The sequence below is a fragment of the Lycorma delicatula genome, chromosome 8 (genome assembly GCF_047948215.1).
Source record: "Lycorma delicatula isolate Av1 chromosome 8, ASM4794821v1, whole genome shotgun sequence".
Classification (NCBI taxonomy): Eukaryota; Metazoa; Arthropoda; class Insecta; order Hemiptera; family Fulgoridae; genus Lycorma; species Lycorma delicatula.
Genome location: NC_134462.1, coordinates 61,880,234 through 61,903,834, shown reverse-complemented (window position 1 = coordinate 61,903,834; position 23,601 = coordinate 61,880,234). Strand labels below are relative to the sequence as shown.

General features: G+C 30.3%; 1 protein-coding gene across 5 annotated transcripts in view; it reads right to left on the bottom strand.

The window, feature by feature from the left end:
* AdamTS-A (ADAM metallopeptidase with thrombospondin type 1 motif A) overlaps positions 1 to 23,601 on the bottom strand; it is an 854,579-nt gene that overhangs the window by 94,196 nt on the left and 736,782 nt on the right. For all 5 annotated transcript variants that reach the window (XM_075374246.1, XM_075374249.1, XM_075374251.1 and 2 more), the window contains exons 6-9: positions 11,164 to 11,378; positions 10,631 to 10,851; positions 2,576 to 2,722; positions 1,214 to 1,363 (exon numbers count right to left, since the gene is read on the bottom strand). In XM_075374246.1, the coding sequence (XP_075230361.1) occupies positions 1,214 to 1,363; positions 2,576 to 2,722; positions 10,631 to 10,851; positions 11,164 to 11,378 (733 nt within the window). The remainder of the gene's footprint in view (positions 1 to 1,213; positions 1,364 to 2,575; positions 2,723 to 10,630; positions 10,852 to 11,163; positions 11,379 to 23,601) is intronic.

Below are 23,601 nucleotides of genomic sequence, written 5' to 3'. Positions count from 1 at the left end.
ACAGAAACAGAATTTTTTCAAGCTTTAAGAAATATATTTTTAAAACAAACTTATCCTCTTTCCATTAATGTAATACAAGTTAAAATTATTATCAGAATTTCAACCCTAAATGTACAAAAAATAGAAGGGATATTATCAACTATAGATAATTTTTTTTAGAGTGGTCATAAATCTTCATGCCAAATATAGGATTCTTTGTATATGGAATGCTATTATGTGAAAATATTGAACAAATTTATGTATGGTAAAATAAAAACAAAAATTAAAGCTGATGTTATGGGTTGATGAATATTTGACCAGCAGGTGGCTTAATAAATGGATAAAAACTTGCATAGTACACAACACAATTAATCAGTGCACATAGTACTTTGATAATTTATTATACTGGTTGATCTTAATTTCTATAGTTGGGCTCTAATTAACAATACATGCTGGCCTGGTGATGCATTAATGAAAAAACTACGGTTATACTAATTACATAAACAAGAGATATATTTGCTTGTAAGCCCTGAATCAAGAAAGCTACACTACACTTATAGGCTTTCATAATAACATTAAATTATCAACTAATTTAAAAAAAGTGAATCTTATTAATAACATTGACTACTCAAGATTTATTGAATTGAAATATCTCTTTATAACAGTAAACCAATTTAATTTGTCTAACAGCCAGCATTTTTTTGGCATGATCAAATTTCTTGAGGAGTACTGAGTTATTATTCAGTTTATTCCCTGTGTTGTAGTGTTGTGAGTGTGTGCAGGTGTGTGTTTTGAGGTAAATTTGACTGATTTTGGTCCTTTCTATCTCTCCCTTCAACCTTCAGCAGATAAATTTTTGCCTTTAGACTTCAATCTGAAATAGCTTCAATAAACAGACTTCACAAATTTGCAGAAAAAGTTTTACTTCTTTTACAGATTACATGATGGAAGAACAAAAATATATAAATATTATTTATTTATCTATTTATTAGTTATGTGATTACAAAAGTAGCATTTCAGCCTTTCATCCGAGTTCCTGGTTTTGAATACTGATTAGACATGACATTTTTCATATGCCAAAAATTACTATTCTAATTCATATGCTGAGAGCCTATACACAAGTTTTGAGCTTATATAGTGAATTAATCATGAAAACAGAAATTTAACTGAAGATATAAGGTGCATAAAATAAAAAATTATTTTCTAATATGATATGCTTTTATACTGTACTTACTCTAAATATTCAGTAAGATAGTGCCGACTGCAATTTGACCAAGACCATGGATAAGTATTATTATCTAACATACGAGACATCACATTTTTTATTGTACCAGATTCTTGATAATGAGAACATCTGAGATCATCATCATGTGGCATATTTAATCTAAAAAAAAAATCATCAAAAAATTATATAGTAGATTGTATGATTAATCAGTAACAATTATTACTAATTATTATAATTATAAATTTTCTAATTTCACATCATTATAAATTACAACATAAATATAATGGTTATTAAAAAATTAATAAAAAAGTAGATATAACTAAGTAATATTTAGTAAAATAAGATTTGTGGAAAAGTAAAAATGAATAATCTAGAAATTGCATTAACTTAATACTACTTATATATATTTATAAAACATAGCAAATGACAATGAATCCATGCAAATTAAAATTTTCATGAATTTCTAGTCACAAGGAAAAATAAGAAAAAAGATTTAACTGGCAAAACTGGCCGTAATTTGCATTTTTGGAGCACAGCAAGATGGATTGGTGTAATGAAGAGTACAAAATGTAAAATTAATACAGATAAAACAAGAATATCTCATAAAGTAGATGTGTAAAACAAAAGGAAAGCGGAAAATTCACACTACTTGTTGCTACCGTTCTAATTTCTTTTAAAGGCATAAATGTAATGATCTACTCATATATGATATAATTGGCCCTAGCTGCTTAAGAGCTTTTTGGACATTTTGTTGAATTGCTATTTGTCATGTTTGATATAAAAGAATTATAGTTAAAAGAATTCCTTTAAATGCCATAAAGTTTATTGTAAAATAAAATACAAGAAAGAATATTTGACTGTGACAGCACAGTAGGCAGAGGAAATATATGTGAACATGATATTTTAATGAGAAGATGATACAGTGTAGAATATGAAGAAGATTGATTGATATAATGGCTCATGTAAACCATAAATTTCCAGTTTAAAGAGAAATCGGCAATTATGTTTGATCTTTAGTTCACAAAAATTAAGAAAAACAACTTTGTAAATCAATTAATGATGATTTTTTACTTTAAAATTTACTAGGAATAAACAGAAACAATGACATCACAAATGTAAAAATTCTGATATGTGACAAAATGCTAAAGGCTTCTGAAATGTGATCAGATACAGATATCAGTACGCAATTAATTTTAAAAATGAATTATAAATCAGTTCAGAATATATATAAATTTTCCATACCTTCCTCTTGAATAAAGAAAGTAACATAAATTATCTCCTAATAGAAGGCAGCATTTCAATTCGATAAAATAATAAAAATGAAGCATTAAAATTAGAAGAAAACTATAATAAAAGTAAAATAAAACTTACACGTGTCCAAGTTCATGAGCTATAGTAAATGCTGCACTTAATCCATTATCTTGTACTATAGCACAACTTGAATCTTTTGAACACATTGTACCGACTTCAGCCAGACCAAGTGTATCACACTTTACATGATTACGACAAATGTTCTCCCTAAACATTCACAACATATAGCATTTTTAAATCTCCATTGACATAAGAAATATAAAAGAATTTAATAAATTTAAGCATGTGATTCATAAAATCTACCTAATATGCACACCTCCCCACAGCACTGGCACTCACTTTTACACAGTATTAAAATAGTATGAATAAAGAACAATGTCCAAAATTTCAATGAAAGATTTTATAAAGTAATGATTTCTATTAAATTATAAGTAAATTTCTATAAATTATTTCACATAAAATAAAGCCTATTAAAAATCCCTCAAAAATAACTTTATTTAATTATAAGGAAAATTATCAGGCATGCCATTTTTCATGCTACAAAAATTTCCTTACTATATTCCTACATATAAGCTTAAAGCTTGTATTTAGGAATTTAAAAAATAACATATTTGTTGTATTTTTTCAAGTTACAAGTTCTAAAGCAAAATATTAAATGCACTGATTCTTAATGTTAATCTTAATCTTTAATGCACTGAAAAACACATTATCACATAAATTACTAATTAGTAAATGATAGAATAATTATCTTTTGATTTATTTAATAATTAAGTTTCAGTCAGTTCTACAATTATTTAAAAAACTAGACTTATTTTTTTAAAACTGCAACATTAAAAAAATGATGAAAATATACATTTGGTTATGTAATAATGTTTTGTAGTAGTTTACCCAAAAGTATATTTTCCCCTGAGTAATTTTTTGTTTTCAATTAATGATACTCTTCAGGAATGTTAACCTGAGATTGTACATGACCAACTATCAAATATTAACTGCGTTTGAGTCTGGTTAAATTTATCAGGGTATATAGTAATTTTGTCACATCACAACCACACCTCATTTCAGCCACTTTGTCATTATTTTATAATATACAGTCGTACCACCTTAATATAATGATGTCCACAATTTATAATCTTTTTTAGTTATTTTTTAAAATTTATTTCACACTGTAGACCAAACTTTATATAAACTTTGGAACTTTTATTTAAACAAAGATATTATTTATTAGTTGAAAATGGAAACTTAATGAGCATAATTAAATATATTAAACATTATATATAATTAGAAACACAAATTAATCATTAATGTAAATCAAGATAGAAAATCTTGTGAATAACAAAGTCAAAAAAATGATGAAATTTGTCATAGATGAAGTTACTAGTGAAAAAATATTAAGAACAAAAGATGTATTTCATTCATTCATTGTGTTCTGCCAATGGGGCAGGTCTTGACATGGCTGCTCTCCACTTGTTCCTATCCTTTTTTCTTTTTCTATTTAGCCTCCGCAACTACCATAAGGTATTAGCTCAGAGGATAAATTAGGATGATATGTATGAATGTGAATGAAGTGTAGTCTTATAAAGTCTCAGGTCGACCACTCCTGAGAAGTTTGGTTAATTGAAACCCAACCGCCAAAGAACACCAATATTCACGATCTAGTATTCAAATCCGTATTAAAGTAATTGCCTTTATTAGGATTTGAACTTTCTACAACCTGATCAATCAACTGAAATCTTCTTCTTCCCCTTCCTCTCTCCCCATTTACCAACCCTACAATGTAAATAAAATTATAAATTTTTTTTGGTGAAAATGACACAGATTGAGGAAAAGGTGTTATCGTTAAAAGATCAGTATTAAATGCATATTAAGTTATTAAGTATTAAATATTAAATCCGTACAAGCAATTTTTAAATGAAAGAGAAAAGAAGCATTAACAATCAACTTTAGAATCGTACTTTCAAAAGCTGTGATTCTACAATTATAATAACTGATCAGATTTTTATAATAAATAGTATCTCCTCCTAATCATGTATGTGATTATTAAATAATTCTTGATGCAAATCTTTCTAACAAATATACAAAAAAAAATCAATTCTTGTTATAGATTAAAATAAATATATTTAATGTTGATATTTTTAACATATTAAAAATTTATTGAATAAAAATTACTTTTATTAAAGATTACATACATAGATATATATTTTATTTATCAAGGAACTTTTCCTATCGCGACTGTAATATTTTTACCTCTGATAATGAAGTTTAATTTAACGACGTAATTTTGTAGAACTTATCCTCACTTTGTTAAACGAGATTATGACTGTGTGCATATAATATTTTAAGCGAATAAAAACTTGATTGAACAAAAAAATCATTTGTCATAAATCCATCACACTGATAATCGGAGATCAAATTCTTTGGGTCCAAGAAGAGAATCATTACCATTGGTAAGGGAGCAACTCTTGAAACTTTAACACGGATAAGCTGAATTACTACATTTGGACTGTTCTTTTACAAATGATACTGTTATGTATCTACCTTCAATAAAAAATGAAAAACTTAATTTCAAATATATTCTGGCCCACTTCTTCTCATAGTATTCCAGCTCTGCCCTTTCTCTCTCCTACTACTTTAATGAAAATTAAAATATTGAAATATTCAACTCTTTAAAGTCAAAAGTGATCATTTTAGCCTTCTTCCTTCAGGCACCCAAAATTTTCCCTAAAATTAATGTAAACATTTGCACAATCAAACCTTAATTTTTTTTTTAAACACCTTCTGTCTTCAGAGAAAAGTACAAGAGTTAATGATGTCAAAGAGGTTCAAAGTCTTCTTGAATTAAAATAAAATAAATAAAGCAATTATAGAAAAATTATATATATATTTTTTTTTAAAGTTATTTTAATGATACTTTCTTATAATTATTAAATTGAAAACAAACATTCTTCAGAGTTCAATTTGTGTTATTATATATTCAGGATTTTTTATTAAACATAATTTTAACATTTTTTTAATAATTTAAATAATTCAAAATATACACTACTATGCAAATGAAGAATTTAGTATATTAAATAATATTATTGAACCACATTTAAAGGTAAATGAAAAAACCGCAACTGTAAGGATAAAACAATAGAGCTGTTATTATTTATGTTAGCAGAATATCTACTTCCCACGTCATATAAAAGAATATATAACATAAAATTGTTATATCATGGAGGTCTTGGGCAAATTATTAATAAAATATTTTATTAAATGGTGATGTGATATAATAATTATTAAATCAAGTTTGAAATTATACTAAACGAGTTAAAGAAGTTTTATACTATATGTGTTGGTGTATGTAGAATACATAAAAGGATAGAAAGTGTATATATAAAATGAAATGAAGCTAATATAAGAAGTGTATAGTATAATATTACTAATGACAGATCTATGTTGCCAAGCAACATTACAGATTGGATATGGACGAACTTATATTAAAAACTACTACCCAGCTTATAGGCTACGTATATATCCACTGGATCATCAATATTATTATCACAGCTATGCGATGCGATGCTATGCTATGCATAAGGGTCGTATACACGTCTACCCAAAACAAGTTTTCTCCTCACTTTTTATAATTCTCTAATTAAAGCACCACATATTCCTGTGGTGTCTTGACAGCTACAACCATCTAACTAGTAGTAGTAAACTATTTAATAGACTTTTTATTCTAAACCCGTGAATTAATCTTAATTACATTTAATTATACATCGATTAAACGTAACTCTTTTTCTTGTTTTTTTCTTTATTTTAAAATTTTAAAGCAATAAAGATATTCCTAAATAAGATACCTACACATAATAAATAACAAGTTAGGTGTTTCTAAAAACGATTAGTATATATTAAAAAAATGTAATGAATATCTTATACTAAATATTATAAAATAAATATAGCAGCCGTAAATGATTATTAATTCAAAATTGGTTTAACTAAATTTATCTAAAATATTTATTTTTTTCTTAACTTAAACCATACTTACTGAAATATTTTAACGTATTAAAAACGAAATAAATTTGAATACAAGATTTACATTCAAAAAACCGTTTACAAAACGTTTACTTATGTAAAGCTAAATGGCCGTTTTGATTATTAAAAAAAACCATCATCTGCATCAGACACCGAGAAAAAATATGTTGACAAATAAACGGGAAACAATATAAAATGAGCAATTCACTTTTTTTTAAAAAACGGTTTTAAAACTAGTAGGACTTACCACTTTTTTCTTTTATAATTTAAAAAAAAAGTTATTTTCATATATATACCTTCTTAGTATCTACTGATGATAGTTGTTTAACAATAAAATTTATTTAATTTATTTTCCAAAATTTAAATGGTTTTTGTCAATTAACGTCAACGTCGATTGTTGACATTAATTGACGAATACCATTCTAAATATCGGAAAATGATTCATAAAAATATAATTTAAATTTTAGTTGTTTTAATTTTTATTTCTTGATTTTTTTTTAAGTCCACTCTAAATATTAAAAAATAAAGTTTCAACAAGAGATGGGGAGAAGTTTCAATTTGTGTAAATAAATAAGAAAGCCACAATTATTCCTTATTTATCATTAGCCGATCAAATTTGGAAAATTTTCGGAATAGCAAGAAAATTGAAATTGTTATAATATATCGTAAGAATTTTTTTTAGGAAAAATAAGCGATTATTTTGATTACACCTAAAACAATTAAATTAAAAAGGGATGGAGAAGACAGAACACCACGAAAAACAACAATATTGGCTTGTTGGGAAAAATGTGCGTTTGAATTAGGCAGTGTTAGGCCGCGGAGTGGACGAAAGTTAACGCGGTTAGAAACAAGTGCTGCTGTTGCAGTTTCCACTGAACAACCCCCAAAGAAATCAACTCATAAACGGTCAGCTGAACTTCGTATACCGCAGACAATAATGCAAGAATATAAGAAAAAGGACTTGAAAGTTAGGCCATTTCGTCCGAAGTTCATCAATGAACTGTCAGATGCAGACATCATGCTGGATCCTGCCGGGCTTTATTAAAAAATTCCCCGCTGCAATGCACCGTGAAAAGGTGCGTTTTACTGACGAATTTCCAATCTATCGCAGTTCGCGTACCAGAAATATGTTATTTTGAGCGAAAAGAGCGAAACAAAAATTATTACAAAATTTTTGTTAGAATTCAATTTTTGATGTAAACAAATTATATTTCTTACTGAAGGCTCGTTTAGCTTGTGCTATTCGGCATTTTATATCGCTCCTGCTTCGTCCATCTTTAGTAATTTTACTTCCCAAATAACAAAATTCTTCTACCTCCATAATCTTTTCTCCTTCTATTTTCACATTCAGTGGTCCATCTTTGTTATTTCTACTACATTTCATTACTTTTGTTTTGTTCTTGTTTATTTTCATGCGATAGTTCTTGCGTAGGACTTCATCTATGCCGTTCATTGTTTCTTCTAAATCCTTTTTACTCTCGGCTAGAATTACTATATCATCAGCAAATCGTAGCATCTTTATCTTTTCACCTTGTACTGTTACTCCGAATCTAAATTGTTCTTTAACATCATTAACTGCTAGTTCCATGTAAAGATTAAAAAGCAACGGAGATAGGGAACATCCTTGTCGGACTCCCTTTCTTATTAGGGCTTCTTTCTTATATTCTTCAATTGTTATCGTTGCTGTTTGGTTCCTGTACATGTTAGCAATTGTTCTTCTATCTCTGTATTTGAACCCTAATTTTTTTAAAATGCTGAACATTTTATTCCAATCTACGTTATCGAAAGCCTTTTCTAGATCTATAAACGCCAAGTATGTTGGTTTGTTTTTCTTTAATCTTCATTCTACTATTAATCTGAGGCCTAAAATTGCTTCCCTTGTCCCTATACTTTTCCTGAAACCAAATTGGTCTTCTCCTAACACTTCTTCCACTCTCCTCTCAATTCTGTATAAAATTCTAGTTAAGATTTTTGATGCATGACTAGTTAAACTAATTGTTCTATATTCTTCACATTTATCTGCCCCTGCTTTCTTTGGTATCATAACTATAACACAGTATAAAAAAGTTATACTGATTTATCGCAGTAAACATTTATTTCAGCTGGAAAGAGCAAAGACGCAAAAAGTAAATATTTTCAGCGAATATTATTGCAGTTTTATTTAAAAAAATTATTTTTACTATTAAAATTATTTTCTAAAATACTTGTACGTGTTTTCTAACAAAAACTAATTTGGTAAAGAGGCAAACCCCCGATTTAAGACAAAAACTATTTCTCATAAAAATTCAAAACTTTTATCTTCAATATTTTTTTAATCCATCCGGCCCAAAAGATATCGCCAATTTCAGTTTTAAAATTTCAAACAGCGTTTCTAAACAAAGACATTTCAATTTTTTCCCTTATAAATCATTTTATTTATTAATAAAATCATTAGGTTGTATTAAAGATACATCCTAACTAAACGCGTAAACGCCGAAACAATTTTTTTCGTTATTAGGGTAGCTAGACGTTTTTAAACATTCATAAGTTAAAAAATACTCGTAATTTAGAAAATAGAATATTTCAGTTAGGAAACGGTAAATCCATATTTCAGATTTTATTAAATTGTTTCAACCGTTTTTTTGTTCCATATGAACAAACATACACCTGAGAAATCGAGATTAAATGGAACAGACAAAAACTATATGAAATATGAGTATTCAGGGTAATGTCCTGTAATGTAGAAGATTAAGCTGAAAGTTTCACGCTTAGGGTAAAGATCGCTAGCTCTAATGAGACTGTAATTTATATATATAATATTAAATACAAAACTGAGTATTTACTATAAATATTTTTAAAGCCACGAGGGTAAGGCTAAAATAAAAAAGCCCTTCATTTTGAATGGGTTAAAATTGAAAAAAAAACTGACATCATAATTGTAATACTTTCCTCTTCTTGATTGTTATTTATTCTTATATAGCGAAAAAATAATGATATATGAAAAAAGTTACCTAAGATTTCTTTTTTGGTGTGTAGAGGTAATTTATGTGCCGTTTTTTTGTAAAAATATCATATATTTAAATAAACCTAAAAAAATTTAAAAATCAATTTTTTTTTGTATTTTCAGCTTCCGCACCACCAAAATCACTTACCAAGAAACATTTTTGATCTGTTTACGCTTAGCATGTTAAATGAAAAAAACTAAAAAAAATTACTACACTTTCCTTCTTGCAGCATAGCTTTAGCTCACCAGACTGGTGTTAACTCGTCATCGCAAATCAGCTGATTTCGAAGTAAAAAGTTCTAAAGTTCAAAACCTTTATTAGGATTTGAATACTAGATCGTGGATACCGGTGTTCTTTGGCGGTTGGGTTTCAATTAACCACACTTCTCAGGAGTGGTCGACCTGTAACTGTACAAGACTACATTCACATTCATACATAACATCCTCTAAAGTATTACCTTAAGATGATTCCAAAGACTAAACAGAAAAATAGAGTATAGTTTTAGGGCTATGATTCCAGAAAAGTAAAACCTAAGATTTTCTGACCAATTACTAAATTTTTTAATTCTTGTTTGTCAAAATAAATTTCATTATTCGTAACTACGAAAAACAAGTGTGATTGATATTCATGTAGAAGCTAACAATCCTTTTAAATTAAAAACAAATTACGAGAAAATAAAATTAAGAATTAATTAATAACCAAATATTTTTATTTTTGTTTTGTAAAAATATTTTTCTATTTTCTAGAAATGTTTTCGGAGACATTCCTAGAAATGACAACATGAATATATTTTAGATTAGTGAATACAAGGACTACAAAAGTCATTCAAAACATTTTTACAAATAAAAACTTTTTTTAAAGCAGTTTGGCATTCTCGGATTACACACTGATATGCTAAAAAAAGACCATTAGCATTTTATAATTAATTTTAAGTTTAGTGTACTTCGGATATAAGGTATTAACAAAATTTTCCAATCCCTAGCTGTATTCTAATTTATTATTTTATGCTTTAAAGTTATCTTAGCTCAAATTAAAAAAAAAATAATTAAAAAAGTACTATTTCTGAAGTGCTACAATAAAAATAATAAGCTTTAACAAAAATTCGTAATGAAGCAAGTACCTGGTAAGCAAAAGCGCTGAATCATGGTGATTTACACTATTTTCATTATTGTCATTTACAATTTGCTGCCAAATACAAAATTTCCGCAGCATTTCGTTAGCTGATATTCTAGTGTCATTTGGGTGATGTGTTGAAAATTCAATATCGTTTACTACAAAAAATTTAACAACTGTTATTGATATCGGGTTTCCAATAGAATGATGTTTATAAATATCAGCTACCTGAAATAAATAAAATAAATCAAAAAATGTATAAATATTTACATATGAAAATACTACGTAAGAATAATAAGAGATTAAGAAGCAATTTAAATTATTCGATAACATTGGAATTTAATTGAGTATGAAATAAAATCAAAACACGTTTTTTTTTACTAAAATTACAGACGTGTGCAATATTACATTACGCTTTTTGCTATTACAAAAAATAACAATTTTTATTCAAATTTAATAAAAAATAATAAATAAATCTATTATCTCGTAAAAAGAATAAAATTATATAAGAAAAATCGCGTTTAAAAAAATAATACTTACAAAAGCCATAAGCGTAAGAACATAAAATGTTAGTTCAGAACCATGATATTCAGCCATTTTTTTGTCGGCGACAACCATTATTTCGACAAAATATTCTTGAGAAATATAAGACGATCTTTTTGACCGTCTACCTCTTCTTCTGCTAAGCAACATCGTTTCGTTCATAGACCCAGCACCTTCGTCTAGATTCTCAGCCGTTTCTACTTCGATTACATCTGTGGAAAAAATCATCAATAGAGCATAATAAAATTTTATACACAATTACTTATCTCAAAACCTATGAAAATAACAGTTTGTTTAACATTAAGTTATTGTTAACATAAGTTATTTACATTGCCGCCTAGATAGCGCTATAGCAGAGCTATAGCTCTAGAAGGTAAAGTACTGTAATCGGTCCAATTTGGGCACATGCAGTTTTCACCGGATCTTGACGTTTTGACAGCCAACAAACAAGACCCAAAAAAAAAACAAAAATCAAAAAACCGAATGGAAATTTTCCGGATGTTAATGTACGTGTGTGTGTGTGTGTGTTCGGTGTTGGCTACTACATCACCTTATATCTCCACAACTATTCGACCGATTTTGACCAAATTTGGTCAGATTACTTATATACGGAGCATTGATGCCATTAAATTTTCAACTTTAAAGGTTAAGGGGATGAGGCTGTACAGCAAAGTCACCATCAGTATCTCGAGATTTCACCTAATTATTTTTCTTAGTCACATTTGTTAACAATTAAAAAATAATAATATATGCAATTTTTTTTTTCAAAATTGCAATCGCCTCAAAAAATGTTCTAAACAAATGCCTAAACGGGCATACTGCCTCAATAGTACCTCCTGTCACTACAAGGAGCGTTGTGTCGCAGTCAGCTTTATTGGAATTTCCCTTTTTTCTCGCGGGAAATTCCCTTTTTCTTCATCCTCTTGGACCGGGAAATTTGAAATTCCACAGAGTTGCCAACCAAAATATTTTTCACACTTTAAATATTATTTATTTTATTTAATTTAGTTAATATCTCAAAGATTGGTAATACTGACGTAAAGCTGTTGCAGTCGGCTGCTATGTTGTGACGTCACAGGTGAGCAGTAGAGTTAGATAAATGAATAATATTTAAAGTGTAAAAAAAATAACTTTGTCTGGATGGGTCTCGAATCCGGTTGATTCGGTACCTGGTGCGTTAACCATTGTGGCTACACCAGTCTGCCGACCCTACAAGCGAAATCTGTTCTATGTAATTCGTAAAATTACATTAGTTTAGTTAGTGATGACCGTCGCGGCTAGTACCGCCACACCTGCACGATTAAATACGGTATGCGCGCGCGCTTTAGTTAGAATCATTGAATTAAATAAACGGAAAAATATATTTAAATAAAACGATAAATATTTTAAATTAAGTTGTATGTGTATGTGTGTGTGTAAGCCGTGCATTAGTAACAACCCACAGTTGTAAGACAATGTACAACATTACAATACAACGCAATGTTGCAGCATACTATGTACAACATAGCCCTACAACAGTGTAGTCAGATTTTTTTACCATCATTTTCATAATGGTTTCCTGAAAAATTCAAAAATATAAATTTTAAAATCTTTTGTAAATATATCATCGGTCGAAAAAATTATTAAAGTGTAAACAAATGCCCTGCAGCTAAAGCCATGTATGTAAGTAAATATTTACGTCTGCTGTTATATAACAAAATTCAACTTCCAATAATACAAATTACAAAAGACTTAAAATTATCTTTTCGATGATGATTCATTACAAATTATATACGTGGTAAGTTATTTCAATGTATCTTGAAAGAAAACTTATTTAGAAAACTCACATGCGGACAAAACATTAATTAAATCATACATTTCAGCAACTCTGCTATTAAGTCACCTTGACTTTATGACTCAACTCGACTGTCTATTGTCTTTACGAATTCAATTGTCTATTGAGATTTAAACACGCTAACTATTAGAGAACTATTAGACATTTTTTTTTATGAAGTATCAAATAATACTATTAGAAGACTATCCAAATTACATAACACTACACTTCTCAAAAAAACAATGAGATTCCAGGTAAGCTGCGATTTCGTATATTTCTTAGTAAATCCTTCTTTACTAATATTTTTTTTTTATTTCGTTTTTAATTTTCTATTAACGTGGTACCTTGCAGGTACTTTAAATGTTTTTTAAAGTTATTATAAAAATAAACTTTGTAATCTAAATACTGCGTTCTGTGTTAATTGTAGGATGGATTTACCATAGTATCTTTCTTTCTTTATAAATAAATCGACTAGCTTTTGAATATAGATTTATACAGTTAAATGATGCTTATAAGCCGATGAAAACATACTGATATAGTTGATTATTAAATAGGGACCTCCTATTAAACGTTCATCGGTATAAAAATGACAAGTTTTGAACAATCGTAATTGAGATTTTCTGAGTTCGGTTTGAATGCAGTTTTTAAGTGGTTTCTTATTTTCTTTTTCTATTTTTAGGAGGAATTATTTTAGACCTATTAAAGAATAAATTTAAAACCAAAATATAACTTATATAAAATGAATAAAAGCTTGTGTTTTGATGTGCGATCGATTAAATTTCATTCTTCCTGAGGTAATTAAATTTTGAAAAAAATCTACGGGAGTACCTTTCTTTCTTTTTCCAGTTTAGCTTCCGGTAATTACCTTTTAGATAATACTTCAGAAGATGATATGTATGAGTGTAAATGAAGTGTAGTCTTGCACAGTCTCACAGTTCAACCATTCCTGAGATGTGTGGTTAATTGAAACCCAACCACCAAAGAACACCGGTATCCACGATCTAGTATTCAAGTCCGTGTAAAAATAGCTGGCTTTACTAGGACTTGAACGCTGGAACTCTCGACTTCCAAATCAGCTGATTTGGGAAGACGCGTTCACCACTAGACCAACCCGGTGGGTGTCTACGGGAGCACCTCTCTCTCTCTTTTTCCTGTTTAGCCTCCGGTAACTACCGTTTACATAATTCTTCAGAGGATGAATGAGGATGATATGTATGAGTGTAAATGAAGTGTAGTCTTGTACATTCTCAGTTTTACCACTCCTGAGATGTGTGGTTAATTGAAACCCAACCACCAAAGAACACCGGTATCCACGACCTAGTATTCAAATCCGTGTAAAAATAACTGGCTTTACTAGGACTTGAACGCTGGAACTCTCGACTTCCAAATCAGCTGATTTGGGAAGACGCGTTCACCACTAGACCAACCCGGTGGGTCTACGGGAGCACCTGGAATTATAAAAAATAACTCTGAAATCAAATCGCAAATTCCACTACGTCTCATCAATTTATTTTTTCGAAGTTTTTACTATTTTTTAACCGGCTTTTAATAAAAGAAGTTATCGATTCGATCTTATAAATAATAGAAGGTATCTGTAACTTCTATCAACAAAAGTTACAGATATCTAGGTGTGGATCGTGTAATATTGCATTTTGAAAAGCTTCTGTATTGATACGTACGTGCCTTGTTTGTTTGTATGGGCATAAATTTTCACAAAGTCCACCGATTTTGATTAGATATTTCTTTTAAACAATACAGTATGATCCCACGATAGTCCCATACAATTATCGTGTGGTAACGGAAAATTTAAAAAAATACCGAGTGAAAAACTGATCTAGGCAATAGATCGTATTTATTGCTTTACATGAGCTTTCGCACCGATTCGTTCCTTGGATTATACGATATTTTACGCATTCTCTATAAATGAATATATTTTTCATCAGCTCTTTCGTTTCGCAACTTTTCATATTGAAGCTCTATTACAATAGTCAATCGATGCAAATGTTTTTATGTTTTCGATGTTTTCATTACAAATACGTTTACGAACCAACGAAAAACGGTGAGATCTTTGTTTTTGAGACACATCTGAAAGGTGCTTGCGTATCAAATTAAATCAAATATAAATGCAGTCTGAAAGGGACTGCTTTTATTTTAAAAACATAAATTTAATATATTCGTATTCCCGCATTTTAGATAGCCTCTGTTCGTACGATATCAGACTCTTAACATCGAATCCTACGCACCATTCTTTCCAAATCTTTTAGTCGTTTTGAACGATTAATAAACATTAAAAAAACATTTTTTTCTCTTAAGAACAGTCTCTTTTGTAGGCCTGCTCACATTTCCGCTTCGAATAAGTAAAAAATTAAAAAGAGTAAAATAAACAATTTTTGAAAAATCAACCAAAAAAAACAAAAACAAATACTGAACCGAAAAGGAAAAAATAATCTTTTCATTATGCCCTCAATATAATCTTTGAAATTTATTTTTTGAAGTCGGTTCCAAATTTTAGAATTCAGCTTTAAGCTTAATTCAAATACTGTATATTATTTCGTAATTTGTATTTTGTGCACTAGTAATTCGTTTAAAATTTGGCGCGATTTAAAAAAATAAATTTCAACGAAGGTGTAGTGGAAAATTTTCTTGTGCACCTTTTCGGTGCACATTATTTTTTTTTTTTTGAGCTTGTTAAATTTTTTTTTCAACAATTTTTTATCCATTTTTACAAATACAGAATCTTAAACGTACATATACATTTGTGGTCGATCTGAATCTCTTTAGAATAATAAAATAAATTTTGGTGTACCGACCAAATATGATACCGATATAAAATAAAGTAACGGATGTTTCAAAAAGGAAACAAACTTAAGATTAAGAAGGTAGAAGTCACGCATTGGTAAATTTTATTTCTCCCTCCGTACATTTCAGTTGACATACTCAACGTTAGTAGCTTGTAACAGTTGAAATGTCCTTATGCACTACTGCTACACCAGTATAAATTCGTCTCTATTGTGTTAACTATGTCTATGTCGTTTTCTAAGGACGAACGTGTGTTAAAATTGAGACTTATTGGGCGTATAGATCTTATGAAAGACGATTTTCGAACAAAATTTCCCAATTCTTCTGTTCCTCATAAGTCGACAATATCGCGTTTGATTAAGAAATTTCGTAAGACTGTATGAGTATACTCGTAAGGAGTATACATGATCGGAAAAGCACATGTCGACCACCATGTTAACAGTAGAAGTTCTGCAGGTAGAGATGAAAGAACGTTTGACTTGCTCACCCAGAAAATCGCTCAGAAAGTTATCTTCACTGGCTGGGCTTCTACATTCTACAGCTTTCAGGGTTAGTAAGAAATTATAATTGCACGCTTATCCCACTTGTGTCGTTCAAGAACTGAAAGAAGTAGACTATGGAAAACGTTTATAGTATTGTCGTCGGGTTCGTTCTCTTGTTAATGACAACGGTACTGAAATATTGAATCGTGTTTATTTCAGCAACGAGGCATGCTTTCACTTGGATGGCTACATTAACAGCCAAAACTGCCGAATATGGAACGCTGAAAATCCTCACGCGTTTCATGATTGAAAATAACACGCACGTAAACCGGCGTCGTGTAATAGGGTCTTCATTTTTTTACGAAAATCTGTAGATGGTGTGGTTTATCGCAACTTAATCGAACAGTTTATTGCCTTTATAGATTTACACGAACGAGAATGTCGGTTCCAGGAGGATAAGCAACCTGTCATACTTCTAATGAAACACTGGATATGTTACGGGAATATTTTGGTCATCGTTTGATATCAAAAGGGTTGTGACCTCCAAGATTCCCAGATCTTACACCGGGAGACTTTATCCTTTGGGGATATTTAAAAAGTGTAGTTTTTAAAAACGATCCTCATACACTTGACGAGTAAGGCTAACACTGAAAGTGAGATTTCAAACATTAGTGAGCAAACATTACGTTAAGTGGCTGCAAATGTTATGATACGTGTTCGAACCTGCATCGGGATTACAGGAAATCACTTTTAATAATTATTTTAAAGTTAGTAAAGGTAATTTGAATATCGTTGTATAAGTATTTTATTAATATTAATATATTTGTAATAAATTCACGTCGTCAAACAAAGGGGTTGCATCCTTTTTAAAACACCCGTTATAAAAATCTCTTCACTCGTCATAATTTTTTATGAATCGAATAAAAAATTCGTTTATTCACATTAATAAATCATTTCAAAAGATTATTATTTTTACTTTTTGGAACGAAATATCTCGTAATAAAGATGCCGTTCGTTTTTAGGTGGGCGTAACTAAAATCACGCTGATTTAATATTCTGCACGGTGTGTACGCGCATTTAAAGATAATGATGAACATTCTATTGATATCGAAGGACCTCTGGCCCGGCAATAAGAACCGACCGTCTATAAGCGAAAGGATACCTGATCTTTACTTTCTCACTCTTCCTCTATTCCTCCTTTTCATTTATTTTCTTTCTTTTCTTTTTCTTCTTCTTATTCTTCATCGTCATTAGAATCTTAAAGCAGTCGTTGCAACACACTTGTTAATGATACACGTACATGTAATATAGTGTGTGCAGATGATTTACACACAGCAGGGTTCTATCGCATGACCCCCACGTGCTGTTCGGTGATGTTTGCTGCTTTATGCGGGTGGCCTCCCTTCGTGCCTTGTTTTGTTAGCATACGTGTCATCGGCCCCTATACGGTAAGCCGATATACTTACGCTTTTAATCTTCTTACACACGTGTCTTTTTTTTTATTAAACAAAAAAACGATTCGTCGCATCAAATTTATTTAAAACATAAAGACGAATAATATAAAGCTAAAAATAATAATTTAAAACGGGCTTGATGGATTTTTATGTTTACATCTTTACAAATCTGATTATTTTTATACACATTTTCACTTCCTATTAATGAATGGTACGACAAAATATTTAACGACTAAATTTATTAACGTATATGAAATTTTAAGATCTTTTCATGAATAACTTTTATACACTATATATCCGTATTTATGATCGAATTGTCCTTCTTTTTTATGTTATAATGTATTGTACTAAACAATTTATTAAATGCACATACTATATTAATATTATAAGAACGTTTCATTAAAAGAAACCGGGTATTAATTTCATTTATGTAATAACAACATGATTAAGCCCGTAAGTTAGTCAAAGATTTCAGTATTGTGAAATTAAGATTAAATTTGAATAAAATCAATAACTTCGACGTAAAAAAAATATCGTATAATCCAACATTTAGTCATTCTTTGCTACCTTAAATTGTTATCAAATACAACGAAAAAATATCACGACTTTTTTATCTTGAGATTAAGACAAAGCTATTTTATATAAGACTTTAAAATTTAGAAGACTGTATTACATAATTATTAAGATAAATGTGTGTCTATACGTAAATAAATTAAAAAAAAATAATAATAAAATTAATTCAGAGGAAAAGTATCGGAAAAATTATGCCTCGCGATAAACTGTGTTGACATTACTAAGTTAAAAAACAATACAGGCAAAGAAAAAAATACGTAAACTTTCAATTTTAACCTCAAAAATCTAGTTTGAAATTTCCTATTTTCAATGTAACCAGAATATCTTTTTATGACTACTATAAAAAAAATGATATTACGCGTCATTATACTACTCAATATCAAGTATGACAATTTTGATTCATGTTTTTGTAATTTGGTAGTAAACAGTCCTAAATATTTTTAAACATATATATATATATATATTAAAAAAGTATTTTGATTTAGATGACACATTATAAGGTAAAATTCTAACCGATTAGAAGTTTTAATCCATATAGTAAATCTTAGGATACACACTGCTCTCCGTTATTTATTATGTTTATATAATTATCTCTACTTTCATAATTTTCGTATGAAAACTGTTTAAAAAAAGAAAAATTATAAAGATGTTTATTATTTTATTAGTTTTAAACTGTTCAATTAATGAGACAAATTTTTGACTGACCGATTGCCTTCTATATTCTATGATCACTATACATCAGTAAAAAAGTAACGTGCATTCCATTAACGAAATGTAAACAGTATAAAGGAGGCTAATAAAACGTACCTGACCAATAAGATTTTGAGTAAATATTACTGACTGTGATGACTTAATATATTCAACTGCATATTCCAGTCGATCAGAAGTCAGAAAAAAAAGAACCGATCTCTGGATTCATATCTCTCCCGTTTACCCATTATGTTATAAGGGGAAAATTAATTTCCTATCAAATTATTATTTTTCTACGAAAAGTATTATACAGAAACATACTGGAAAGTTTTACTTTTTGAAAATTTACATCAGATTTGAAATTAATGAATCCATGAAGTAATCACGTTTAACTGGCTAGTCAGACCGTTGTTTTTCTATATGTTTAAAAATATGTAATATGTAACCAACAAAATCTCTAACAGCAGATGTAGACTGATAAAATTCTGTCAACCTGTAAGAAGTTAATTAATTATTACTGCCGTAATGTTAGATTATATACTGTAACCGATCGGAAATAAGAATTAAGAGAGTGATTGTCTTGATATAATTTTCCCTACGTTTTAAATGCTGATATACAAACTCAATGAAATCACGTTTGATATTTAAATTGCCAGAATTCAGGAAATTTGAAAAATATCAGAATTTTATACCGAAAGTTAAAGTCTAATTTAAATACTGAATTTTCACAAGGTACGAAGATTTCATCGACTGACTCCTTACAGAAATCATTTGTCTCTAAATTCGAGCAAAAAGACGATATATACGTAACGAAAAGCATAAAAATGGGGCTGATTAAATAAATCAAGAAATAAGATTTTAAATAAATATTGCTGAGTGTAATAACTTATTATTAGATTCCATAAACATGACAATTCGAAGTAGAAATTAAGATATCCAATCTCTGAATTTCTCTATTCATTATGCTAATAGAAAAACTAAATTAAAACCATAATTTTCATGACAATTGTTAGAACCCAATAAATTATCATTGTTTTAATTTAAAATTTACGTTCGGTTTAAAATTATTGAATGCATTTAGTACAAGGATTAGAGTCATCGAATATGAACGCAAATTTTCAGGATGTTCGATTTAAAAAAAATGTAAAATGCGTGAACTAAATTCAACAGAAAATGACGGAGGGCAATAAAATGCAGTCAACCAGTAAGATACTAAATATATATTATCGAACACGATGATCAAATATTCGATTGCATATTTCAGCCAATTGAGTGTTGGAATAAAGAGATGTCATTTGTCATACCATCATAAATCCGATTTTCTTTTTTATTATAACTCTAGAATGCAAAAAAAAAAAAAACAATGGAAAATGTGAAAAATTTTATCTTTATATTTACGATTAATCTAAAACTCTGAATGGAAGAGATATGAAATTTTCACCGACCGCATCTTCGCATCTATGTCTACTATAAAAGTAACATGGCTAAAACGAGAAAGCTATAGAATATTATGGAAACTGATTAAGCAGTCTCAACCGATAAGTGATTAAGAAGGTACTTTGTCGGTTATGTTGAAGTAATTTTACTTGCATATTCCATCCGATCGGAGATCGACCGGATGAAAACTTACCTATTGTGCGACGTAGAGCTCCATGAATTTAGGTAGTGAGTTTTAGATTAAGCCAGTTTTAGTAAGTTTGTTTTCATCGAGTATAATGACCTTCAGAAAGTATTAGAGCATTTGTAAAACATCAGTTACTGTATAGTTGTATTTTATAGAACTGTTAGTACGTAACAGATGCTTTTAACTAGTATAGTGGATGTGTTTAACCCACCGGGTTGGTCTAGTGGTGAACGCGTCTTCACAGATCAGCTGATTTCGAAGTGAAAGTTCCAGCGTTCAAGTCCTAGTAAAGTCAGTTATTTTTACACGGATCTGAATACTAGATCGTGGATACCGGTGTTCTTTGGTGGTTGGGTTTCAATTAACCACACATCTCAGGAATGGTCGAACTGAGACTGTGCAAGACTACACTTCACTTACACTCGTACATATCATCCTCATTCATCCTCTGAAGTAATACCTGACAGTGATTCCTGGAGGCTAAACAGGGAAAAAAATTATAGTGAATATAGTGTAGAGTAATTATAATTACCGTTCTCTCCCCGTCAACTCAATCAACGTTGTCACCAGATTCATGGAGCTGATCGTCAGACAGTATACTTCTCTCCGTAATTTTTTATACAAACTTAAAATTTCAAAATATTTTTTTTTCTTGTATTAAAACCGTCTTTAGAATTCAAAAAATTAGAATCGTTTTCATATATATTCAATAATAATTTAAATTTACTGAATTCTTGAGGTATGACGAGATTTCACTGATCAACTATCTAACACATATCAGTTTATTAAAAAAAAAAATGTGATCGGAATGAAACAGAATTATTACAAAGTAAAAAAGGTGATAAATCTAACCAAAAAAGATTTTACGGAAATTATATATAATTATGAACTCGCCTCCGATTTTGATTAAAATTGGAATATATCTTATTTAGAACTAAGTTATCCGTTGCAATTGAAATTAATCATCGGAAACACCGTTCAACCGACTTACATTCCTCATCCGTTACAACATATTACCGATACCAAAAATTTCGTAATTTAGGACTGTACAAGTGTAATACACATTATTTTCGATAATTGTATATAATCACGGACTCAGTCAAACAATCAGCCGATTTAATATTTAAGTTTAACTAGACGAGAATAGCAAGCGAAGCGAGCGTTAGGTAGTTGATTCGCCACCGTAGTTGTTTTCTATTTATATATTTGGTTTTTTTGGCGTTCGTTAGTTGTTTCAGGCGTATACAGGAAATCAACCAAAACGTGCAGGAGGTCGCCGTCAGAGATGTTGGTTGGCGGTCACACCCGCTTTCTTTCATATCAAGGACTTCGAGAAAAAAAATTACTGCTGACGAAGTAGCCCCGACGGTGGCCGCAGGTGCAGGCTGTTCCATTGGAGAATTGAAGAGTAACCTCACTGCGGCCGGCGACACAGAATGTAGACACTCAGAATGCCTCCGTTCGGTTCATGGATTCGTGACTAGAAAGTTAACTTGAATCAGAAGGATCCAGATTGGCTGGGTGAACTGCCGTATACTCAAAAAAGAAGTTGAGTTAAGATGTTATACTCGTATACATATACGAGTATAACATCTTGTGAAAGCGGTCATGTTGCAATGAAGTGTAGGGATCCAGACCACACCAAATTGTTTCCAATACCACGATGAGAGCCACAAGAGAGGTGAGTGTCCCCTTCGGGTCATAAACACAACAGACAAGACGGAACCATGAGTTGGAGGTAGTGATGGTAAATATCGAGGAGACGGCACCTCTCAGTAATGCATTTACAGCATTTTAATGCAAATCGGAGCAGGGTGATAACTGATAGAGGTGGGGGGCCAGCCTCCTGGGGTGGGCGGCGAAGGGTCCTCAGAGTCGTCGTCTGTCAATGGCCCCTTGAGAACGTCGCCGCCGCTGTGTGTGCCTGGGTAGTTACACGGGGGCTATGTACTTGCCTCAAGGATTAGATCCGGCTCCTGTGCAACTTGAGGGAAGGTTTTTAGCGAGTGTGAGCCCCGCACTAGCCGTCATAGCGGGCCTGGCGGAGGCTGGTAGAGCTTTTTCCTCACCCCCACGGAAAAAAAAGGTTATACTGATATCGTAGTTACCCAACCTAATCTTAACTTTGACCTACACCTAAATTTTACGAAAACCAAGCTATTTACTCCTTAAACAATGTATATTGCTTATTTACCAAAACCCATACCTTAGTTTTAATCTGCCGTAAGTTAACTGAATCTAATCTCATTCTTAACTTAATTTCACTGAAACAAAATTATTTACTCCAAAAATAATGTATACTGCACTTGCACAGTGCTGAATTACGAAACTTTTGGTGTCGACACTGTGTAATTTAGGAGAGACGTAACTCAGATGAAGGGCATTTCTGACGAATGATTTCAATCGTAACTAGTAGCTTACTTCCTAAATAAGGTATATTCTGAATTTCAACAAAATCAGAGGCGAATTCATAAGTCACTCCCCATAAAAAGGATGGTGCGTGGTTTTATTTGTTGTATGCGCTCACACTTTTATTTTAACTGTTATTGGCGCAGAGTGGATCAATAAAGGTGGAGGGAGCGGTTGCGCGTAGCTGATACGAACGGCTGTAGGCCCGCCTTTTTTCTAATATATATGATTACCGATTTTATGTATGTATCATTGATTGTAATGATTTATTCGATGTAATATTCTAAGTGCTAATCGAAGGAGAAGATCCAAAAGCAAAGACTGAATCTTCCATTCACATTTTCCTCCCTTATTACGTTTTTTTTTTAAAAATGCTTTACTTTTCTAAGAAACAATATGCCTATAAAGATTCTTAAAACTGAAAAAGTAATAAAACCTAATTTTGTATTTTTCAATTGAAATTACCGAATCCAAGGGACTGGATATTTTGACTGTCCCGTATCTCCTTAGACTTTCATATTTTTGTATATTTAATAAAAACATTTAACAAATAAGTAAAAACTGAACTGACCGTAAATGTTTTTTCTACAT